Raw genomic sequence first — 23,915 nt, 5'->3', positions numbered from 1 at the left:
TAAATTTTACTCTAAAGGGAGTGATTTCTATAACGTGCCTTAAACCGGATAATATCTGTAACTTAATTTATTTTATTCTATACATATAGAAAATTATTTACTCAATAATCAAGGCAAAACAACAAGATTAACTAAGAACAGTTTCTCCAACATATTTGACCTTGGATGATGCTCTTATCTGGTTAGCCAAAATGTTGAAGATGATCTTGATTGTGCTGGCCTTAGTTTTTGTTGTTGTTGTTGCTGCCATTGTTTTTATTTTTGTTGCCATCGAACTGAAAAATAATGTTGCTAATATTTAGATTCTACTTGCAGCTTGGTTACACTAGTAAAACCATCTCCAATGCAAGCGGCCAATGCAGTGTATATTATCTAGTAATAAAGAAGAGTAAGAGTTTGAGCCAAGTGTGAAGTGGGGAAGAGAAAAGAGATGAAGTTGAAGACATTGGCCCCAATTCTAGAATTCTCCTTGGCAGTCTAATTTGACTAGATCCATCCAGCTAAATAATTTGATCTCACCAAGTAGATTAAACCACGTAACCCAAACTATATTTATGAGTGCAGACCTACAGCTTTAAAAAAAAATATAAATATGCATGTACAATTGCACCAGTACTCCAATCCCAACAATTTTCAGATGGCATATGCCGGTCAGCAAACCACGAACGTACGCTGTATCACGTTTCATGGACTCATGACATGTCTGAACTCTGGATGCATGGACCAGCTCTCACGTCTGCAGCTGGATTAGGTAATAGTGCAAAATTTGCATGCAACTACTCATGCTAAATCCATATTCACAATTTAGCTATACGTTATCGGGAGGAAAAAAAAAAAAAAAAACTATACTTTGATATCAACCAATTTATACTGGTACCATCTTGAGATGCTGAGGAACAAGAGGATATAAGAGTTAGATGGAAGAAATGAAGGCAAAATAAATAAATAAATAATAACACTGTTACTTATTAAATCAAAAAAAATCTTCCAAGGCCTTGATGCCTCCCAAATGATAAAAAGGATTTAGTGGCTCAATGCAATGCATGACCTTACCGTACCAACCTAATGCTTCATACAAAAAATCTAGCTGGAATATAATATTTGGATTTCTTGGTTCCATATAAGTATCCAAAATCTATTAAGGAATAATCGATGTAGAACTAAATATACACTCGCATGGATCCTCATAAACTCTCCCTATTTAAGTCATGAAATTATCGCCAGGTTAAGGATTCAAATCTATTCATAAGTAGTACGATCGGCTCATGGTCGGCCTTCATGAACCTGTGTTGCAGTATCTTCTAATCCATATAGGTCATGAGCTGGGTCTGCTATGATACCATTTGTAACGATTTAAGATCATATCATAAAAATTTAGCGAAAATATATTATTTAAATTTTTTAATTTTATATAAATATTTAAAATTTATTCCACGAATGAATGATTAATGTAGTACGCAGTCCTCACAAGCCAGGGACGTGTCGAACGCTCGTAGTTGCCGTTGGCCTTCGTGCTGCCCTTTGTTTGTTCCTATCTGGCGGCGGCCAGCTTGACCCTCCACCAGCTTTTTGTACCCATGCCATTTCCAAGTTTCGCCACCTTGTTATCTTCTCCCAACTCGACTTCTTCTCCCCGGTTGACATTCCAGTACGAGAACATTATTGTGCAACTTTAGACTGGGAAAAGTAGGTCACGTTACATGGTACAAGGCCGCCTCGGTCTCCTTTCTTCATTAGCCTGCTTGATTCATTTATTAATTTTCAGAATAACTTTTGGGTGCATGAAGTTTTTTTTTTTTTGTTATTCTAAAAAACAAAATAACTTCACCAAAAAATAGAAATAAATTATAGTATTATAATGGAAATAGTTCATGACAACTCCTTGAGACATAGTTATATCTAATAAAAGAAAATTCAGCCATTATAACTATAGCTTCCTTATTCCAAGACCTGCTTGCTTTATCTTTCAATTAATGTCATCAGTCTCCATTATTTCAAATTCTGCTGTTCATGAAGACCTTGAAACCAATCCTCGTCCTTGAAAGTATTGTTAGCATCATGTGGAGAGTTAAAGCTTTGGACCCCATGGACTAGCATCAATCCAGAGGCTGATTCTGTCATGATTGTTGATAGCTCTCTTTCACTGTATATATACAAGTTTATTTGATGACCCGGGGATTGAACTTGCCTGTAAACGGAGCATACTGTATCCATTTTTGTTCTCATATCAATTGAAAGCACTCTTAGTAGGTGGCAGTCTTCTGCAACTCCTAGAAAATTTTCTTACCTTACCGGCTCCTAATGCTTTTTGATCGGACCACATCATGAAGGATACAAAATTTATATGCTGAGAGTCAAAAAGATGAAAATGATGACATATTCCGGTGAGATCTTAAAGTAGGAAGCTCGCATAGGGAAGACTAATATATGGTTGTTTTACTACTGACGTTGAGTTCATGAACATTTTGTTTGAGAAACATTATTAGCAAAGGGAAAAAGGTAATTAAGGACTTTCACAAAGATTAAGGGCATTCTTGAAGGGTTCTATGCTTTCAGATTTTGAACATAAATTTGAGCTTTGGTTGCAAACTTCCTCTAAGAAACTAAGGATCTAAGAGGTACTGCGGTATTGATTGGAAAAGATTATAATTTGTGTCACTACCAAAAATCAAGATGACATTTTGTCTGCAAACTATAGAGCAGCAGGGACCATCTAGCTAGGGTGCCTTGGTAGTAGTTGGCCCTTATAAAGTTCCATACATGACCAATTCACCAATTCTGCTTCTCTAAAGTAAGAAAATTATTGAGCTCTACTTGGTTGAATATATGTAGCTGTGCTAGGGTACAAGGCTAGCAAGTCACTATACATTAGACTGGAAAAGGAGGCAAACTTAGATCTCATGCCATCTTAGACTAAGTTTTCTATTGTTTCTATATTTTTTGAGCAATATGATAGTATAGATATTTGTACCACCCCAACTCGATGCACAAAGATGCCACGTTCTCGCATTCTACTCTAATCCTCACGAGGTCGACCTCTTTGTGCTAGCTGATGCTCGGCACTCATTTCTCGATGCACCTATTATTTTATCCAGCATATTTTATAGATGGTAACAGTGCAGCTGAGTGGGTGGTATCTTTTATAGCAGAGCATATAGGTAAAGTGATGTTGGGGTTCTTTTCTAAGCTGCCTTGGCGTCTTCGTAGCTTGATTGCATCAGATGCTCATGGGTGTATTTATTCTGAGCCTTGTAATATAAAAAATTGGCTAGGGATCTCCTCCAGATTAACCCAGAAAATAAAAAAAATCTAATTATAAGATGGTACCAATTGCCAAGTAAATTGTCCTAACTAAGCCTCTATATATGCTCTCTATACCTCATTCTCTCCAAAAATGCTCTTACGGTTGACATGACAGCAGACCCATAGGTTTCTTTAGGGGGGAAGCAAAGTGCAGGTTTCTTCGGAAAACAAGGTAAAATAGGAAGTAATAAGAGAAAATACTTCAACAACTTGTCCTTAAAAAAAAAGAAAAAAAAAGAAAGAACAAATACTTAGCCAATCCTTTTAAATAAATTGTTTTTGTTATTCTGTATTGTATCTTCAAGATGAGAGTGTCACATGTGTGCAAAAGTGGCTTTCTTTATAGTGGGGATGAAAGGCTGCATCAAAGGATGTTTGTCTCAATTGAAAGAGAAGAAGAAAAAAAAAAATATCAAAGGATAAATCAGAGAATTTTGATCTCTAATATAATTTCCTTTTAGAACTAAGATAGGAGGGTAGGATAGGAACCCAAGCCACAAATACTAAGCGACTTCAGTGATGGAACCAGCTGGCATCCGCACTATTGTTTAGTAATGAGTGTAAGTTCATTCGCATGTACGGAGAGAAGGCTTTGCTAGTTGCAAATTTTAGTGGGTCACAAAAATTAACACTAGAACTCAAGATTTAGGTCGCCATTGTACGGTGTTTTGGCTACTAGCTTTAGCCGCATATCTAGCTAGCCACTAGGTCGAAGCATTACAATGCTTGGCATTGGATTTTATGGACTACCTTTTCACTTGTTGGTCTTTAAAATATGAAATTTGCAAATGGAACTCAACAAGCCTAATGTCTTTACAGAGTTGAAGGAATATTAATTAAGTAATTGCAATTTGTTAAGGGCTTATATGTTCAAAATCTTTTTAATTAAGAGGGGATGCAAGTTATTGAACTCAACAATTCACTTTCACATAGCAAGATATCGTAGATATCCAACGAGCAGTTGCATCTCTCAATTGCATCTAGCCAAATTGTATTGACTTTAATCCAATGTATTAACAAATAACTAGACAATTTTTATATAATTAAATATATAATAATTTTGAAAATATATAATTTATTTATATAAATTTTCAGTTTCGAGAAATCAAGTAGTCTTTTTTACATTACAAACATTTTTGGTTATAGCATTTTACAACTTTGAGTTTACCCATTCGGGCTACTAGTTTAATACGGTACAGTACGGATAATTAGTTCGACTACGTGGAGGACCACTCCATTATTGAGAAGTGGACAAGTTTTTTTTTTGTTTTTTATTCGACCACAATATTGATTTGCATGGTAAGATATATCTTCATATTGCCTTCGTTGATTAAACCCTGTATCTTTTAACCAAGTCCTTTCTTTTTACATTTACGATTTACCAAGCCAAGCCGAAGTGCTGGACCCAAGCCGAAGCCGGATTGCGACCTTTCACTCTTTTTATTTTAATTTGTTGAATCAATTGCTGACTTTTACCACAAAAAAAAAAAAAAAACCAATTGCTGACGCTGACAGGGATTCTGAATCGCACCTTTTTTAGGGCCTCAAGGCCTGCACGGAGGATTGAATTTTCTTTAACTCGTGAATGAAATAATTTTCTTCACCTGCTTTGAACAAATATCGGATTCTCTCTCTCCCCATGCAAGACTGGAGCGGTGGGGTGCAAACGCTATTGTCAGTTTGTCGTCACTCCCGTCTTCTCTGTCTGTCTCTTTCATAGATCCCATCATAATTTATATAAACTAGAAAATTCAACAACACAAATCTTTTACGAATTATTATAAATCAATTATAATTTTTATGATTAAATTTACATAAATTTATATTTTTATTCTGGCAAGAGCATGTAAGAACTTAAATAAAAAATATTTAAGAATCCGTATTCCTAGACTATATATTTAATAATTTTTAAATATTTATATTTTTTTAATTTGTTTTTTAAGTGATTCGGATAGTCATAATATTTTTTTTCTCTCTCTATATTTATGATGACCCATATAAAATAAATAAAAAAATATATATTTTTTTAAATAGACTTATGAATTAGAAAATACAGCAGTACAAACCTGAGATAAACCTGATCATCATTTTTTGATTAAATTTAAATTTTTATTTTAACAAATAAAAGGCCAAAAATAATTATCTCAATATATATTTAGTTTCATATCGACTATATATTTAATATTTTTTAAATATTTATATTTTTTAATTTGTTTTGTAAGTGAGATTCGGATCGTAATAATATTTTTTTATTTTTGCAAATCAAACGTGTCCTTGAGGGGAAAGAGAGAGGGGGAAGAGAATTCCTTTCTTAATCCTTTTTATTTAAGGCAACGTTCCAGTTTCATTATCGCTTTTGGTCGCATTTGTCCATGCTGCCATTAATGAATTGCCTTTCTCATGTTCCAGTCAAGTTCTTTGAATAGTATGACGGGGGTAGAGGAAAATAGTTGGTTTCTTAATCCTTTTTATTAAGGGCAAGTTTCATTCTTGCTTTTGGTCACATGTCCATTCTGTCATCAATGAATTACCTTTGTCCTGTTCCAGACAATATCTTTGAATGGTATGACTCGAACATCCTGTCTATTTGATCTAACATTACACAATTTTTGTTCTCTACTTCCTAAATTCTTGCATGTGATGGAAGCCATGATATGAGCCCTGATATCTCCTTCTGGTCTGAGGAGGTGAGGGAGGGAGGGGGAGGGAGAAAGAGAGAGCTTGGTTGGTGAAAGTTTTTCAGTTCTACAAGCAAGAGTGCCGAGTCAGTCCAACACTGGGTCCTCTGACTGCTCTTTAGAACCAATTTATTTGTCCTTCTCCTGGTAGTGGTGGTGTTCCAACCTCCTTCCCAAGTTCAGGAACCTCTTACTCTATAATTTCTTTTTTTCTGTAGTCTTCGTGCTGGACTATCTTATGTTGACACTCTAATTTGTTTGTCTATAATATTTTTGTATCCAAATCTCTGAGCTAGATAGGCTATTCTATGAGAAAGAGAAGGGTGTCTTCCTAGTACTCCTACAAGGAAAGAGGCATGTAAGTTCTCACCTTTCTCTCTCTATGATCTAGATTTTTCAGAGCAATTGTAACTCTCCATTAAGCTCACCCAGCTTCTACCCTTTTTTTCACTGCACTTTGTAGTCTGAGCCCTGTCAGTACTTCCTGAGCCTAAAAGGTTTCTTGGCGTCTACCTGGACAAAAAGATATAGAATCGACGAGCCCATACAAGAGGTCTTCTTCTTATGATTATAGAGAACAGAGAACAGAGCCTATAAGTCATCTGTGGAGGGCTTGGCTTCCTTTCTCCTACCAGAATAGTAGTAATAATAATGAAAATTCTAAGGGACTCTCGTTTGAAATTTGGAATGCTTCTGCTGGTGCAAAAAGGTTAGAGAGGTTGGTATTTTTTGTGAGTTCTGAGTAGGGATCTTGGTTATGTGTCGAGCAATGGCAGCAGGCGCCCAAAACCTGGAAGAGCTGCAGGAGAAACACCTGAGGAAGCAGCTTGCTGCTACTGTCAGGAACATCCAGTGGAGTTATGCAATCTTTTGGTCCATCTCAACAAGGCAACAAGGGTATGGGAAAGATTCAACCTGAATATTCTGCTTCTTTTTTTTTTTGGTCGGTAAATATGCTGTTTTTTTAGTTTTTAAGCTCATCACTTTCGTTTACCGTATGGTTGTAGCTGTCTAAGTTAAGATGCATTAAGATTAAAATAGCCATCTCTCAGGCATTTATGCAGCAGTTTGTGGACCGAAAATGGTACCAGAATTTTTCAGAAAAGTTGGTTTTAAGGAGATGTCGCTGAAAAGATGCAGAACTGGTCCAATCTCATTTACTCTGCATTTGTTTAGATCATTGCCTTTATGACAGTTGAGTGGGTCAGGGGATGAAACTTGGACTCTCTGACTGCCACTCTGTTTCTGTCATGGTTATGATTGTTATGGTAGATCTATATTGTACTAACTGTGCTGTCTGTGAGCATTATAATGGAATCTGAAGAAGATATTATTGTTTATGATTGTTATGGTAGATATAGATTGTACTAACTGTGCTGTCTGTGAGCATTATAATGGAATCTGAAGAAGATATTATTTTTTATGATTGTTATGGTAGATCTATATTGTACTAACTGTGCTGTCTGTGAGCATTATAATGAAATCTGAAGAAGATATTATTGTGTAAATTAGTTCTGATTTACCAAACATAAATTTTTATAGAATAGCTTTGGAGGATGTGCAAGGTGCCTTCATGAAGCAAGGATGAAATTGGCCATTAACTGTCTGTTAGAATGTCCCTTTTAAGAAAAAAAATCATAAGCGATGTAAAACTGTCCCTGAAAACAGGAGCTCACCCAAAATAGCTAGCCGAATGTATTTTTTGGGTTCCTTAGTTTTGTATAAGTACCCAAGATATCCTCGGCGAATAATCGATGTGGGACTAAACATACGCCCACATGGGTCGTCGTACACTTTTGTTGTTCAGAGCGCAACTCCTAACAACATATATATCCAATGCCATTATACTAGCTATCTGGTCGTAATTATAAAATATTTTCATGACATTCTGCATAACCGTAAATTTTAGATAATGTTTTTTTTGACTCTGCTATATTCATTCTAACCCTGTTCTGGAAGTTTTCATGTTAAGTCTTTGAAAATGTCTCTTTACTGAATACACCAAGATACATACTTTTTTTTGATGGAAGACCAATATGTGTTCTTATCTCAAGATTATGTTGCATATACCAAAGAATGTATTAAGTTCCATTGTGTGTGCATTGGTTCTTAGATGGTTTGCTAGCTTTCTGTTTTTGTTATATGTATTTAACTGGGAACTGCATAGTTTCTGAGAGGATGGATGTTCTACATTTTGTAGCTAGAACAATCTAAACCAACTATCCTTCCTTATATGTAATGCTGGATGTTATTATACAAATGACTGAACATAAAGTTGATTGCTACCACATCCTTGAAGCAATGTTGCAGATGTGCGAGTTAACTTCCCCAGAGTGCCTGTCCACAGTTCTATTGCTGACCTTAACATGTAGATAAATTTGATTCCATTGACATAAATAATGATCATGTTCCACTGACGGTACAATGCAAACTCTTTCACAGCCCACATATCAAATGATGACTTTTCTTCCTCGTAGAATTATACAATTCTTAGCTTGTCATCTAAGGAGCCACTGCACTCTGAAGGTAGATGCATATAATGTTTCTTTCTTGTTATATCCGACATTTTGTTACATGAATCAAACTGAAATTCCATCCTGTTAAAGACTTTCCATGGAAACACGCAAAAGCAGCACTTTGTATACAGTAAAATTCTCTACAGGTTTATTTCCAAATAGACTGCCTTATCTCCCTAGAAATGCTAATCACTTTAGATAGATCCAAATCATCAGATGACTCTAAACAGACATGAAACATAATTTTTCGATATATTCCTGTTGACATTCAAGGAACAAGGAATTGTATGCTACATTTCTCCTTGTAGGATACGGCTTTTTATAAGTAGCATTAGCTAGATGGTAAAATTCTCTACCTGTTTACTTTCAAATGCACTGCCTCATCTCCATATAAATGCTCATCACTTAAGATAGACCATGTTCATCAGATGACTCTAAATGAGCATCAAATGTAATTTTTACAATGTAGTCCTTCTGACATGCAAGGGATAAGTCTACATTATATTTGTCCTTGTAGGATACTTCTTTCGATTATTAGCAGTAGCTGATAGGATCTCTTTCTTGTGGTTTTGTTTCACATGGAGATGTCTCTGTATCTTGATCATGTAAATCCAGCTGACATGCAAGGAATAAGTAAGCCTATGTCATATTTCTTCTTGTATGATACTGCTTTTGATTATTAGCATTAGCATGATAGATCTATTTCTTGTGGTTTTGTTTCATACAAAGTTATCTCTGTATCTTGATCATGTATTTTATTCATGTTTTTGGCATAACCTCTATGTAATGAAGGTGCCATTGTCATAGGATTACCATTTCTTTTTTTGCTTTTTACATGGATTTAAGTTGTGTCCTTCATTTTTGTATCTTTTTTCTTTATCTTGTTGGTTTGTAGGGTCTTAGCATGGAGTGATGGGTACTATAATGGTGATATAAAGACAAGGAAGACTACTCAACCAGTGGAGTTTAAAGCTGATCAAATGGGTCTCCAGAGAAGCGAGCAACTGAGAGAGCTATACGAGTCTCTTTCAGCAGGAGACGGCAATCAGCAGTCCAAAAGGCCTTTTGCCTCACTATCACCTGAAGATCTGACAGACACGGAGTGGTATTACCTGGTTTGCATGTCTTTCACATTCCGTCCAGGCCAAGGGTACCTTTCCTCTGAAAGCCTTAATCTAACTTTTCTACATCATCATGCTTGAATTCATTTTTTTGTTTATTTTTCACTGATTTCAATCCAACTGTGAAGGTTTTCTAGTTTGTTGTAAGAAATATTGAATAATACATAGTTTTTGCAATTATATACGAGTTTGGCCCATAATTCTTCTTCTTTGACAGCATGGACGTTTTGGGCGATGGTTTGATTATATATTCATGTGAAACATTTGCTGTTCAAAATAGAAAAAGATCATAAAAGATTCATTGTTTAGAGAAAGGTCCGCCGAACTGGTACCGGGACCCATACCAGTCGGCGCCCGGTGCAACTCGGTACTGGTTCAGTATTATACCAAACCGGTACCGGTAAAGCGTGCCATTTCACGGACTGGCGCACCTAATTTTTTTTTGAAGTTTTTAAAAAAAATTTAATTGGTAATCACTATTTTTGAACTTTTTCTATGAATTTATGTCTAATTTGGTGTTTTTTTAATGTTTTCTTATTTTTTTTTAATGTTTCTAAGATTCCGGTTTAACCTATGTAATGCATCTTATTGCTTTAAAATGATAGTGTTATAGTGCTACAGTGCCAAAATATTTGGAACTGGGTTGACTCGGTGCAAATCGACCGGTTCGGGCACTTATTGGCCGGTTTCGGTCGGTCCGGAACTGAATGTAACAGGCGAACTGATCTGGTTTCACACTGAGTTAGTTCGGCACTGCCAGAATCGGGCGGTTTGGCCTGGTTCGGCAGTCCTTGGTTTAGACTACATACATTCTAGCTTCTTATAGTTGGTGAAATATTTATGTATTGATGCAACAGCTAATGTCAAAGGTCGAGTAAAAGTGGTGCTTGAGACTTGTTTCAGAAAAAAGAAAATATTAAATATATTGTGCAAATATAGATAATGTATTTTTATCTCATTCTCAACCTGCATGTAGGAACCATCTAATCTAAATCTCTCTCATTCACAGCAGTTGATTAAGATGCTAATCATTTCACGTAGTATTACATGACCTCATATAAGTTGCTCCTCCTAGTGGCATCATCTTGGCTATACTCTCCTAAGGGCTGGTTTGCCAACCGGGGCTGTGCATCGGGCCATTTCCAAAACTTAAAAGTCAGTGCTACCAAGCTAATTGAAAGTGCTTAATCAGAAAACTTAACATAAGAGATCCAATCCTTCAAGGATCATGATAATTGTCGAACACTGTCATGAATATGAAAAACTCTTGGAACATGTTTTGTTGAAGCATGCATAGAGAGAAACAAAGAGTATAACTGAATTGGGAGCAAATATTTATAAGAGCATAAACTCAAATGGCTCAAATTTTGAAGCCCTTGTATTGAGCTTTTTTGCAAGTCGCCATGTGGTTGAACATAAGCAACCCTCATTTTCTCTCTCTATTGGTGCAAAATACATGATTGACTACCTTTTGTGGATCCATAGTGATATAGATACCCTTTGGACCAACAATCAATTGTTTTGATGTTACTTGTGCATTGGGCAGGCACAAAATGAAGGTAACTGTAGAGCCAAGAGCAAAATATGTGATGGAGCATATAAATCATTTATGATCTACGCATCCTATAACATATACGGATCAAAATTCAGTAGGTCTTGATGTCTTTAAACCGTGGACTAAAAATTAAATAACCTTATTTTCTATTTAAAGCATCCAAAGTTCACTAACCTATGAAACATCTTATTTTTCATTTCATGACAACTTTCACATTGTTTATGATATTAATGATATTGATCAAAAATAGATTTCTTATCATGTATTTTGCATCAATAGGATTTGGGCTCTATCTTTCATGCGCTATCTCTCTCCCTCCCCTCCCACTTTAGAAGGCTTATTTTTTTTTTCCTTGCACCAGTTTTTCAAACTTATCTTCTGAATCATTTATAATTTGAGGCACAATATGATGCCTACCATTGTTGCTATTTTTTTCCTCTCAGATGTTCTACCTCTGAAAATTTCTTCAACATGATGTTTGCCTCCACTTCTTTGAATCCTCTGAAACTGTTATCTTTTGCTTGTTGCCATGCTTCCCTGTTGTTTTGAGCAAAGTTTTCCTTTCAAGATAGTATTTATTCTCTTTCATTTGTTGACCAGGTTGCCCGGTAAAGCCTTAGCAAGCAATCAGGATATCTGGTTGAGCAATGCTCAATTTGCAGACAGTAAAATATTTTCACGATCTCTTTTAGCAAAGGTTGGATTCTTTGACTATGTTTTTTCTTCAGATGTCTTAGTGCTGTTATAATGTCAATACTAACATATGAGTTGATTCTCTTACTCTCATCCAACATGTGATTTTCTGTTCATTGGTTGGGTTTGCATCACACATCATCATCTCAGAGTGCATCTATCCAGGTATGGTCTTTTTCTGTTGTTCTAGAAACCGTTATATGTCTATAATATTCTAAGCACAACTCCTCTTAACGTAACACATTCTGCTACTAATTTTACTTTGAAATAGCAAGCCTTGATACCTTACTATCCCTATAAATATATTTGTCGCATCGATGTTCCATTTGTGTCATAATTATTTTCTTTTCTTTTTCTGTTTTTCTTGTATGGAGGGAGAGTGGGAAAAATATTATTAAATAAAGAAATCTGGAAGTACACCCTCACAACGTAGGGGAATTGAGCAGGAAGAGCAAGAAGGGAACTAAGCTAAATACAATCATTAAGGTGGACACCAGTCAAAGCAACATAAAACTGAGAAAACATGAGAGAAAGGTAGAACCCTCTTATTTGATAATACCGTGCATAATTTCCTGGGAAGGCAAGCTAGTATATACCAAATACAATACACAAGCTCTTACCTAAGATGCTTGGTAGAGCACATTTAAAAGTTTTTGGCTCTTTAATTTGATTCTCATGAGGTCTTGTACAACCTTTGCTTTATATGCAGTTTGTCGATTCATACACACTCAATCAAGGATCATTGGACTGCAATCAAGTTCCTACTTCATTTTCTTCTGAAAACAACAACTTATTTTTGATTCATCCATCCAGCTTCAGTCCTCAAACTTCAATCCTTCACCAATGTAGATTGGAATGGATCTGCTAATGACCACTCTTCAATAAGCATTTAATGTGATTATGTAGGTCCAGATCTTGTCCATTCGAGTTTTAAAAAGCAACACACTGTTTCAAGATCCTCCATCAGATCAGCATACAAAAGCCTAGAGAATTCTGCCATAGAGTTATTCTGGATTTGATCTTGTCTGAGGGTATTTGCTTCACCGATATGATCCTTTGGTTCTGGGGAGTGAAAATATTGGTGCCTCATATTTGGCTGACAATCAAGTTTTCATGCTAGAATGAAGCATTTCAAGATTGATTTTCACTTTGTTAGATAAGGGGCAAAGAACAAGCTGCTCATTGTCCATTTATATATCCACTCAAGCTCATATTGCTGGCCTTGTGCTGACAGGACTTGAATCAATTTGAATTACTCTCTGACAAGCTCACCATACAACAATCATCATTTTGCTTTGAGATGGCATATTTAGTCCAATCAAACAGTAACAATTTTCTAACTTTCTAACTCAAATCTGATCTAATCTATTATATAGATAGTTTCAGTTCATTTATTCTGAATCTGGGTTCAAAATTTTCATCATTATCATGTATTCAATTTGTATCTTTTTTGTGACAGAATTGTTATAAGTACAATGCTCAAGGAAAAATGCTATACCTCCACACTCCAGTCCCTGCTCAGTGCACCAGTCTTATGTGGAAGTAGGTGATTGGCTTTACGGTACATGGTGCCACCACCAAATGTTTTCACATCCCTGTGTACACCAATCTGGCTGCAACAGAGAATCAGGTGGCTGAGCGGGGAGTGGAGTGAGGAGGGGTAGCAGTACTTCTACTCAAGCTCTCCACCTAGAGTAATTAGGACAGCGTATTTTAAAATTCTGCTCACTGTCTTTCCATCTGGGTTTACGAAGCCATTTGTACATAGAGGGTTACACAGGAGCATCATATCACATCTAAGTGATTTCTAAATTTTTATAGAAGTAGAATGTTTTTACCACCATGTATCTGAGGAAAACAAGGATGGATAAACTTGAAGACAACAAAATATTGATATACTAAATTCATTGTGCATTCTGTAGAGAGAACAGGAGGCATAAAAAAAATTATAGATCTTGCCCTTTGACTAACCATAGTCATCCAGCCTTTTCTCAACATATTTTGTCCATTTTTTGGTAGCAACAGATTTTTTCATTTAAATAAGAATAAATTTGGTAGCTGGGGCTTGCCCTTTTGGTCCCACCCCTCTGCTTAGCAACCAGAGATTCTGAGTTCAATTCCTGGAGTGTGCATCCTAAAAACTCTGGACGTGGGTAATTATAGTGCCGATGGGTTTCTTTTCTGTTCCTGAACCTCGGCCCGATGAATGGCCCGATCCACTTCCAGTGGGCCTGGAGATATGCTCGGCCCGCGAATCTGACTTGGGCCTGGGTCTTGGGGTCTGGTTGGCGATTCCGGCACTCGGTCCTGGTGCCGAGTCAACTCAGTCGTCTGGACTCCCTCCGCCACACCGGGTTCCGGTTGCCCCGGCCCCTTCCCCGGCGACCCTCGTCGGGCAACCTTCTTTGGCTTACGCCACCCCTCAGTGTCCGGCGATGATTCAGCCGGATCGACCTCAGCCATCTCCGGGGGTGGCTTCACCAAGCTCCCTCGCCGAGCCGTCTCGGCCGCCTCCGTCGTCTTCTTCACACCGCCCAGGGCGCCCGTGTTCCTCCAGTACCGCTGCCGGGGCACCGTCATCCACGGGCCAAAGGTCATCTGCGGGGAAACTTCCGATCCACTCGCAGTTTCCCCCTGCCCCTCCGTCTCCGCGCCTTGGCCCTCCGCCTCCGTCCCCGAATGCATTCCGGGGTCCTGGTAACAGCAATCACCGGCAAGGTGGTCCAAACGGGCACATCGATAACATAGCCCCGGCAAGTCTTCATAGGCGAAGGTCTGCCAGAATCTCGCCTGCACGCCCTGAACAATGGTCCCCGGAATCAGTGGTTGCCGGACGTTGATCTCAACTTTAACCCTAGCATACCCGATGCGCCGCCTCTCCTGGGAGAATCGGTCGAGCTCCAGGGGGTTCCCCACCTCCGCCACAATCACCCTGATGGCCTCCATGTCCCAGTACTCAACGGGGAGCCCGGGCAGCCGGACCCAGACAACCGTTCGATTCACCGAATGGGTGCCCGGAATGAAATCGGGAACCCATCGTTCCATTGCCAAGAGCTGCCCCGCCACCACCCACGGCCCGGCAGCGAGCGCCGCCGCCCGGTCTTCGCCTGATGCAAACCGGATAGTGACGAAGCCCTCCATCATAGGTAGGACCTCAACTTCGTTCTTCAGTTTTCCCCTGGTTCTGAGCTCCCGTGCCACCAGCTCCGGGGAGACTCTCCGTCCCAGGCTCTTAGCAATCACCGCCGTTTCCTTCCAGTGATTCCTGGCTGCCGCTACCCGCTCCTCCGGGACCACCGCCACCCGAGGGAACCTCCGTTGCAGAGTCTCCAGTTCATCCGCAGTGAGACGATGATTGGGTTCCTCCGGTCGACGCACCGCCCCTCTCGCCACCTCCGACCACGACGGCGCAGTCTTGGCCTGCCCAGGAGCAGTGTAAGGGGGTCGGCTCCTACCCCGGTCGCCTGGCACCGTCGTGCCCGGATTCGCCATGGCCACCCACCAGCTGTTTGAACTGCTTGCCCACCACCGTCTAATGCTTCCTGCGCTCCCTTCGCTCCCTACACACCTCTCGCCTGCTGCCGGTCTTCCTCACCAGGGCCTTCACACCAGCTGCCGCCCCTCGCCGGAACCCTAGCGCCAGCTGCCGCCCCTCGCCGGAACCCTAGCGCCACCGCCGCCCTCGCCGCTCACCATACCCTAGCGCCACCGCCGCCCTCGCCGCTCACCATACCCTCTGGAGCGCTTTTCGCTCCTCCTTCCGCTTTTGTTTGAGAACCGTACCATTCCTTTTCACCAGAGGAAAGGGGGCCTGTGTTGTTGAAACGGGCTCGCAGCCCAACCAAGAAGTCGGCTGGCACGGCCCGGCTGGCACGGTACCCTTCCGTGCCAAGCGTGCCGCGGCCGGTGATGGCAGGTCGGGGAGCTGACCGGCGGAGCTTCCGTAGCCGGAGTCTGTCGCCGGCGGTTGTGGGAGGACTCCGGCCAACTGTTGGGAAGCCCTTCGTTGCCGTGTCCGATGGCACGGTGAAGGGGGGCCGCGACGTCAAGGCGGTGGATCGGCCGGGGAACTCAAGCTTGGCTTCTTCATCGGCGGCCGGCGGCGGGATCCCGGCGGAGATTCCAGTGGATGGGTCGTTCTGTCCTGGAGGAGGGGAGAGCATGGTTACGGGAAACCACAGATGTCTGCCGGCCGACGATGTGCAGAGGCTATCGGTCCGTCCGGATGATGGGGGAGGAGGCAACGCGGGCGGCTCGGATCTTGCAGCGATTGCCAAACAAATGAGGGAGGCTTTGTCAAAGAAGGTGGCGGATGGGTTGTCCACAGAGGAGAAGGGGTTACGGGTGGTGGATGGGTCACAGGCATCTGAGACTCCACCAAGCACGGTTCAGCTGTTTTAATGAAGGTCCTATTGTGGAATTGCAGGGGGGCGGGGAAGCCGTCCTTCAAACCGGCTTTCCGGAGATTGGTTTGTCTTCATGATCCCGAGATTTGTATCTTATTTGAGACAAGATTGTCGGGAGGTAGTTTGGAGCGGGTTAGACATCTTATCCCGAGATCTTGGGGTACCTATGCAGTGGAGGCGCAGGGGCTATCTGGAGGGATTATTGTGTTGTGGAGGATGGGGTCGTGCAACATTGATGTCTTCCACCAGTGCAGGCAGCAGGTGAATATAGTGATATCAGAGGGTAATGCTCCCCCATGGGTTTTACTTGCAGTATATGCAAGTACGGACTATAGGGAGAGGAGAGTGTTGTGGGAGGAGGCCACAAGCCTCATTCAGCTGGGGCATCCGGTGTTGGTAGCAGGGGACTTTAATTGCATTGACAGTCCAGTGGAGAAGAGGGGCGGTAAGGCATTCACCAATAAAATTGAGGTCAGGGAATTTCAGAATTTTTTGATGTCTAATGGGCTAGCGGATCTTGGATTCACCGGCCCAAGATTTACATGGTGCAACAACCAGCAGGGTCAGGCCAGAGTATGGGAGCGGCTCGATCGAGTATTTGCATCGACTGGATGGATCCAGAGATTCTCAGACTACTGGGTGCGCCATTTGCCTAGGATTGCCTCGGACCATAGCCCCGTATTGGTGAGTACCTCGTATTTTATTCAGTCTCATTCTCCATTTCGATTTGAGAAGGTATGGTTATCCTACCCGAGGTCGTGGGAGGTAGTGAGGGAGGCCTGGAGAACGTCTGTTCGTGGGAGTGCAATGTACAGGGTGGCTCGGAAGCTTGAGCTGACTAGACGCCGGTTGATTCGGTGGAATAAGGAGGAAGTGGGGAACCTTTTCAGAAGGGTGGAGGAAGTTGAAGCATCTATTACTAGGGCGCAGGCCCAAGAGGATAGTGATGGAGGATTGTCGGAGGAGGACCAGGGGGTACTTAGGGGACTCTTGGCCATGCATCACTCTCTACTCAGGCAGCAGGAGGTCTTCTGGAGACAGAAATCGAGGGTTCAGTGGATCTGCGAGGGAGATCGCAACACGAGATTTTTTCATCAGTCGACCATCATGCGGAGGCAGCAGAACAGGATTCGCAGGATCAGGGATAGCAGTGGGCAGGAGTCAGAGGATATGGAGGTTGTCAGGAGGACACTATTGCAGTTTTTTCATGCCAGATGGACTGACACAGAGCGACTGGATACTGATGACTATGAGTGAGGATTGGTTCCAGAGGTGCAGATCACCGAGGGAGAGAATGCAGCACTGAGCAGACCAGTATCAGATACGGAGATTCAGGAGGCCCTATGGTCTCTAGGGGAGGATAAGGCCCCAGGGCCGGATGGTTTTCCCCCACTCTTCTTCAGGAGGTATTGGCAGATCATTAGACAGGAGGTTCTACAGGCTGTTCAGCAGTTTTTTACATCGGCTTCGATGCCTATGGAGTGGAGGCGGACTTTTATCACTTTGATCCCGAAGAGACATGACCCAGTAGAGCCGGGCCACTTTCGGCCTATTAGTTTGTGCACGACTTTGCACAAAATAGTGGCCAAGGTACTGGTACAGAGGCTGAGAGTTGTTTTGCCCAGGATTATTTGTCAGGAGCAGGGAGCTTTTGTAGGGGGACGTTCGATTTCTGATAACGTCCTCTGTGCCCATGAGTTTATGACTGATTTGCAGAGTGCTCCCCGTTGCAGGAGTTTGATGGGGATCAAATTGGATATGGAGCGGGCGTATGACAGGATGAGGTGGGATTTTGTTAGGCGGTCCTTGGAGATGTTTGGATTCCACCCACAGTGGATTAGATGGATTCAGGGGTGCATTTTGGCACCATCTTTTGCATTATTGATAAATGGATCCCCATCGCGGTATTTTGAGTCATCAGTGGGTCTGAGGCAGGGGTGTCCATTGTCACCACTTTTGTTTATCATCTGCTCGGACTCTTTGTCACGAGCACTCCGCCATGCAGCCGTGTCACAGGAGATTGAGGCATACAGGCCGGCGAGGGGTGCGACAGGTATCTCACATTTACTTTTTGCAGATGATTGTTTACTATTGACCCGCGCGACTCGGAGGTCAGCTCTGGCTATTAGTGGAATCCTGGAGGGATATTGTGGAGCTTCAGGTCAGATGGTCAACTTATCTAAGTCAGCCATCACCTTCAGCCCGAGGACTGATCCTAGGGTGAAGGCATCCATCATGAGCAGTCTGGGGATCGACGAGCAGGAGGGGACCCTTAGATACCTCGGGGTCCCGATTACTGGCCGACGTCTACGGCAGGGGGAGTGCTCATCCATGGAGGCATGTATCAGACGGAGACTGGAGAGCTGGCAGGTGAGCACTCTTTCGATGATGGGCAGAGTTATCCTACTGAGGTCAGTTTTGAGCTCCATTCCTGTTTACCTACTGTCTAATACACTGGTACCGATTTCTGTGCTCCGTAACCTGGAGAGGGTATTCAGGAGTTTCTTATGGGGGCATCGTGGGGATAGAGGGGGCATCCACCTACTGGCTTGGGAGGCTATCTGTCAGCCAACCAGTCGGGGTGGGCTGGGAGTCCACTCTCTTTTGGAGCGTAGGGAGATACTGGCCACTAGGCTAGCAGTCAGATTTATTCTGGAGCCGGGAGGTATTTGGGCTTCCTTGCTGAGAGCGAAGTATGGTGACCCCATTACTTCGGATACATTCAGAGCCGGACGTGGATCTTCCTTCATCTGGAGAGAGATATGTACTCGTGCCCCGGGGGTGATGCCTATAATCCGATGGGAGATTGGGGACGGTCGGACTATCAGGATCCTAGAGGATAGATGGCTATCGGAGGGCAGATTGCAGGATTGGCCCACACTGATGGATCACGGGTGGCTGGAGGGGCGCACACTGAGTGCTTTGTTTGTCCAGGGGGAGCAGAGATGGGATGCAGACCTCGTTAGGCGGGTTTTTGCTGATCAGCTGGCAGAGAGAGTGTTGGCCTTACCGATCCCGATGGGGATGGCGGTGGATAGGAGGATATGGAGTTCGTCCGGGAGGACGATAGTGAGCTCCCGTGATATAGCGCAGTGGAGAGGAGGAGTGGGGACCCGACACTTTGATGGTGCCTGGATCTGGAGACTACGTGTTCATCCACGCATCGCACTATTCCTGTGGAAGGTAGCATGGGGTTGCCTACCCACTAGGAGTGTTCTGATGCGACGGGGAGTACGGATAGCTGCAGATTGTGTCGTTTGTCCGGAGGTGGAGGAGTCTATCTATCATGTGCTAGTTGAGTGCCCGCGGGCTGTTCAGATTTGGAGGGCTGCAGGGATCGCCTATGATCCGGGACAGAGATGGTCGTCCATGGCCGAGCTCATCCGGTTCCTGGAGTTCCCAGGGGCAGGACCCGGGGTGCAGGAGAGAGGGACTCGTGTTGCATATCTGGCCTACCACTCCTGGTTAGACAGGAATGTACGAGTCTTTGAGGGTCGCAGCTCGTCCCCGGGGGCGGTGGTGGCCAGGGCCTTTCTGCATGCAGAGGAGTTTTTGAGCACTGCTGTTAGGTCACCTTCCAGGTTGGCCAGGGACATCTGGGGTACCCCGACCGCTCTTGGAGCGCCCATCTGTTTCGTATCCTGGGTACCCCCACCCCCTGGTTTCCTGAAGGTGAATTTTGATGGTAGTTTGGCAGCTGATGGACGTGGTGGAGGTGCAGGCTTCGTTATCCGTGATCATGATGCCAGGTTAGTGGCACTGGGGGGGCAGCGGATCTTCGATGCATCGGTGGTGTGTGCGGAGCTCCGAGCCGCATGGGAGGGCATATCTTATGCGAGACGGATACTGCATGCCGACCAGGTCATTCTAGAGGGCGACTCAGCCACTGTGATTGATTGGATTAGGGGTCGTGGTCGTGCAGGTGAGGGCAGACCGTTACTCATGGATATTCGCGGACTTTTGCAGGCGTGTGGAACCTATCAGGCTACACATGTCTACAGGGAAGCGAATTGTGCAGCTGATTGGGTCGCTGCCTATGCGGCTCACCATTCTGGTGGTTTTACTGTGAGGGAGCCCGACACTGTGCCGGAGTCTCTGTTAGATTTACTTGCTTCTGATTTTGTAGGCCGTCTTCATACCCGTAGGGTATGAGCCGCCGTTGCACCAAAAAAAAAAAAAAAAAAAAAAAAAAAAAAAGTTTCAAATTTGAAAGCCAATGAAACCAATAGCACTTGCATAATACCTTTAACTGATTATGTAACTCTAATAGAAATTGATGTCAGAATAGTGCAGTTGGAGATCATACAAATGTATTTTATAAGTGCTATTATCTATAACTTTAGAAAATTTTAGCTAAGTTTAAGAAAATGACTGTCAGAAAACAGTAGGAAGCAAGAAAGAAATGTAATCGGGCTGACAGAAAAAGGAGCCTCTCATTCCAAGGTTAGGTGACTCTTTCTTCTCCTTGTTATCATTACATTTTAACAAGAAGTCCCTAAATAAGTATATGAAATTCCAAGCTATTTAATACTCTTTTTATCATGAGAAAATTTTTGTGCATTGTTATATCTAGAAAATTTAATTGTTTAAGTATCCATTATGGATATTAGTAACAAGACATCCCAACACAACCAATCCTTTGTTTCCAATGTGGACTGAATCAAGACTAGTCATTCAATCTTTTTATTATTTCAATTTTTTGGATGATGGAATATATATTTCTTCGTGCCCCCCCCCCTCTTCCCTTCAAATCAAGATAACTGGTACATGCCTTCATTGGAGCGCGCACACAGTTTATTGAGTCACTAAAAGATTCTTAAGCTATTCATCTTTATTTTTTCAGTTTGATCATGACTGGTTGTGAGGAGTGTATATTGTAGTTGCCTTTGATGAAATACTTTGAATTCAACATTAAACTAATCTAATATTTATTATTTATTTTGTAATTTTTTGCTAATTAGGAACTTTTGCCATTGCCAAATTTATCTTGAATCTCAAAATCCTCTTTGTATGACAAGGTAAAATAGTAGTTTAAAATTTTATAGAATTCATGTTTACTACCATTCTCTGCATCTTAAAATGCAGACTGTGGTGTGTATTCCCTTCATGGACGGTGTGCTAGAGCTGGGTACAACTGAACCGGTATGTTCATTATGATTCATATATGTGGATATAAATAAAACCATTTATTCTGTTAACTAGTTGTGAATCTTTTTTTAATCATTTTAAGGTTTTGGAGGATTCGGCTCTCATACAGCAAGTCACAAATTCATTCTGGGAGTTGCCTATCCCTGTTTGCTCCGAGCAATCTGTATCCAGTCCTCCATTGGCTGAAAAGGATGAAGACATCTTGTGCCCTAATCTTGAATGTGAAATTGTTGATACGATGATTTTGGGGGAACACAACTTAGTGCCTGATTGTCAGGCCCCTTTGGAGAGTGGGTCCCCAGCTTTCCCTTTTGGTAGTCATTCTTATGCCTCTGACAAAGAAAATGAGCTAATCCAGGATAAGGTCGAGGAATTGCAGGCAAGTATCTGCGAAGAACCGAAAATAGATTCTCCTCATGACAGTTCAAATGAGTGTTGTCCCAATCAGCAAGCTAATAATAATTCTTTTAGAATTGAGAGGCTGAATAGTGCATCTCAAGTACATAATGGGCAGTTGATGGATGATGAGTTCAGCAATGGTTTACATGGTTCTTTGAATTCAAGTGACTGTATATCGCAGTCCTTTGTGAATCCTCAAAGGGTCCTCTCTTCTCCAATGGGTGAGCGAATAAAGAATAATGTCCTCGATAGCCTTCAGGAGGAAGATTTTACAAAGCTGATCTCACTGGATCTTCAGGGTGAAAAGTCACACTATACAAAGACCATTGCTGCCATCCTAAGGAACTCCAAGCAGCTGGAGTCAATAACATGCTTTCCTTGTGGTTCTCATGAATCCAGTTTTGTGGTTTGGAAGCGAAGTTTGAACACTCCAAAACCACTCTCCGCCATTTCACAGAAGCTGGTGAAGAAGATTTTGGTTGATACTGTATGGATGCATGGTGGCCTGCCACTGAAACCCCAAGAGGAAAATGGGCTTCGGAACAAAGTTTGGAAATTAGAAGGAGATGATGCTAATGCTAGTCATGTGTTGTCAGAGAGGAGGAGGAGAGAAAAGCTAAATGAGAAATTCCTCGTTCTCAGATCACTGGTTCCTTCTCTTAGCAAGGTAACTGGAATTGCAGTTTTTTTAAGCTCTTAGTGCCATTGCCCATCTTCATGGCAGGGTGATGTAAAAACACAGCCTGATAAGATTATTTCCTTGGAGGATCTGGGAAGGCTTGTTTTAAGTTTTTTCATTGGAGATGGCAACTAGAATTACATACTTTTATAGAATATATATTGCCTGTTATGTTAGTCTAAGAATTGTGTCACTAGATGTGATTTCAATTTGAAAATCATTTTCACATCATTCGTATGAAGATTAAGGAGAATATTGTTAGAAAAAAATTAATTTTTGACGATAATTGAATAATCTTTTGTAGTTGTCTGCATAGTTTGTCATTTTTTTAGACCTGAATTTAGGAAATGTGACAGCCTCGTACTTTAATACGTATCAGAATTTCAGAAAGATTGTTAAGAACCCATGAGTTCTGTTATGTTTTATTTACTGGAACTATTGGTCATCTATTTGCTTTTAACTTTTATTTATTTATTTGAGAAATTTGGAACTATTGGTCTTATGGTGGTTCTTTTTCTCTCTCTTAGAATTCTATCTTAATGTTAAATCTTTTTTCTTAGAGAAATAAATGTTGAATCATTGTAATTCTTCATAGGACTACCTGTTTCTCTCAGGTTGACAAAGCATCCATCCTTGGTGACACAATAGAGTATCTGAAAGAGCTTCAGAGAAAAGTAGAGGAATTGGATTCTCGCGGAGAGTTAGGTGAGTTTGAAGCAAGAGGAACGAGGAAGCATCCTGACATATCAGAGAGGACATCTGACAATTATGGCAACAAGGAGATTGCGAATGGCAGAAAGCCTAGTGCAACCAAGAGGAAGGCTTGTGATATCGAGGAAGCAGAGGTCGAACATCATTTGTTTCTATCAAAGGATGGTCCACTTGACGTTAATGTTACTGTGATTGAGAAAGAGGTTCTCATAGAGATGCACTGTCCCTGGAGGGAATGTTTGCTTCTTGAGATAGTTGATGCGGCAAGCAGCCTCCATTTGGATCCTTTCTCTGTGCAGTCATCCACTGTTGATGACAATCTTGCAGTGACAATAAAAGCTAAGGTTTGGTTCACTTGATCGTAATTCCTGGTGGATCTCTCTCTCTCTCTCTCTCTCTCTCTGGTCTACTAACTAGTTTTCTTGCTTTTGAACTTGACTGCAGTTTAGGGGTTCAGTTGTAGCATCGCCAGGAATGATCAAGCGGGCACTTCAGAGAGTTGTAGGTAAATGTTGAGAATAGTTATTTCTCGCCAGCAAGGAATGACCAATGTCCGTAAATCTTGAGCTTGTAGAACTCGTTTAAAATTCTGATGAGCCGTGAGAACATATTCTAGTCAACATGTAAAAGTGACTTTTGTGCAGTCTCTTCGAGCTGTTTTATTAGTAACTACTCTCTACTCTTCTCCTTGATGATTTTAGCCACT

The 23,915-nt window shown here is 41.7% G+C and overlaps 1 protein-coding gene across 2 annotated transcripts; it reads left to right on the top strand.

Moving 5' to 3' along the window:
- Positions 1 to 5,579: 5,579 nt before the first annotated feature.
- On the top strand, positions 5,580 to 23,901 carry GL3 (basic helix-loop-helix (bHLH) DNA-binding superfamily protein). Of its 2 annotated transcripts, XM_008808574.6 has the most exons (9): positions 5,580 to 6,339; positions 6,445 to 6,878; positions 9,393 to 9,647; positions 11,774 to 11,870; positions 12,017 to 12,031; positions 21,358 to 21,414; positions 21,503 to 22,486; positions 23,113 to 23,553; positions 23,654 to 23,901. In XM_008808574.6, the coding sequence occupies exons 2-9, from the start codon at positions 6,739 to 6,741 to the stop codon at positions 23,723 to 23,725; spliced, it is 2,061 nt and encodes a 686-aa protein (XP_008806796.2). In that variant the 5' UTR covers positions 5,580 to 6,339; positions 6,445 to 6,738; the 3' UTR covers positions 23,726 to 23,901. The 2 variants fall into 2 exon arrangements, with proteins under 2 accessions (XP_008806796.2, XP_088574111.1); XM_088717985.2 differs by lacking the exon at positions 12,017 to 12,031 and having other exon boundaries at positions 11,774 to 11,888.
- The last annotated feature ends 14 nt before the right edge of the window (positions 23,902 to 23,915 follow it).

This window comes from Phoenix dactylifera, chromosome 3, assembly GCF_051530095.1.
Source record: "Phoenix dactylifera cultivar Ajwa chromosome 3, Ajwa_hap1_PhDact_Kaust_v1.1, whole genome shotgun sequence".
In the NCBI taxonomy this organism is placed as follows: Eukaryota; Viridiplantae; Streptophyta; class Magnoliopsida; order Arecales; family Arecaceae; genus Phoenix; species Phoenix dactylifera.
The sequence above is the reverse complement of the archived record's forward strand: the minus strand, read 5'-3'. Positions and strand labels throughout refer to the sequence as shown.

What these genes read in the sequence shown, in the direction of transcription:
- GL3 (XM_088717985.2), top strand. Translation starts at nt 6,739, where the DNA reads ATGTGTCGAGCAATGGCAGCAGGCGCCCAAAACCTGGAAGAGCTGCAG. An exon ending in ACATTCCGTCCAGGCCAAGG is followed by an intron (nt 9,648 to 11,773) that starts GTACCTTTCCTC and finishes TTTGTTGACCAG; the next exon opens with GTTGCCCGGTAAAGCCTTAG. An exon ending in AGCTGGGTACAACTGAACCG is followed by an intron (nt 21,415 to 21,502) that starts GTATGTTCATTA and finishes AATCATTTTAAG; the next exon opens with GTTTTGGAGGATTCGGCTCT.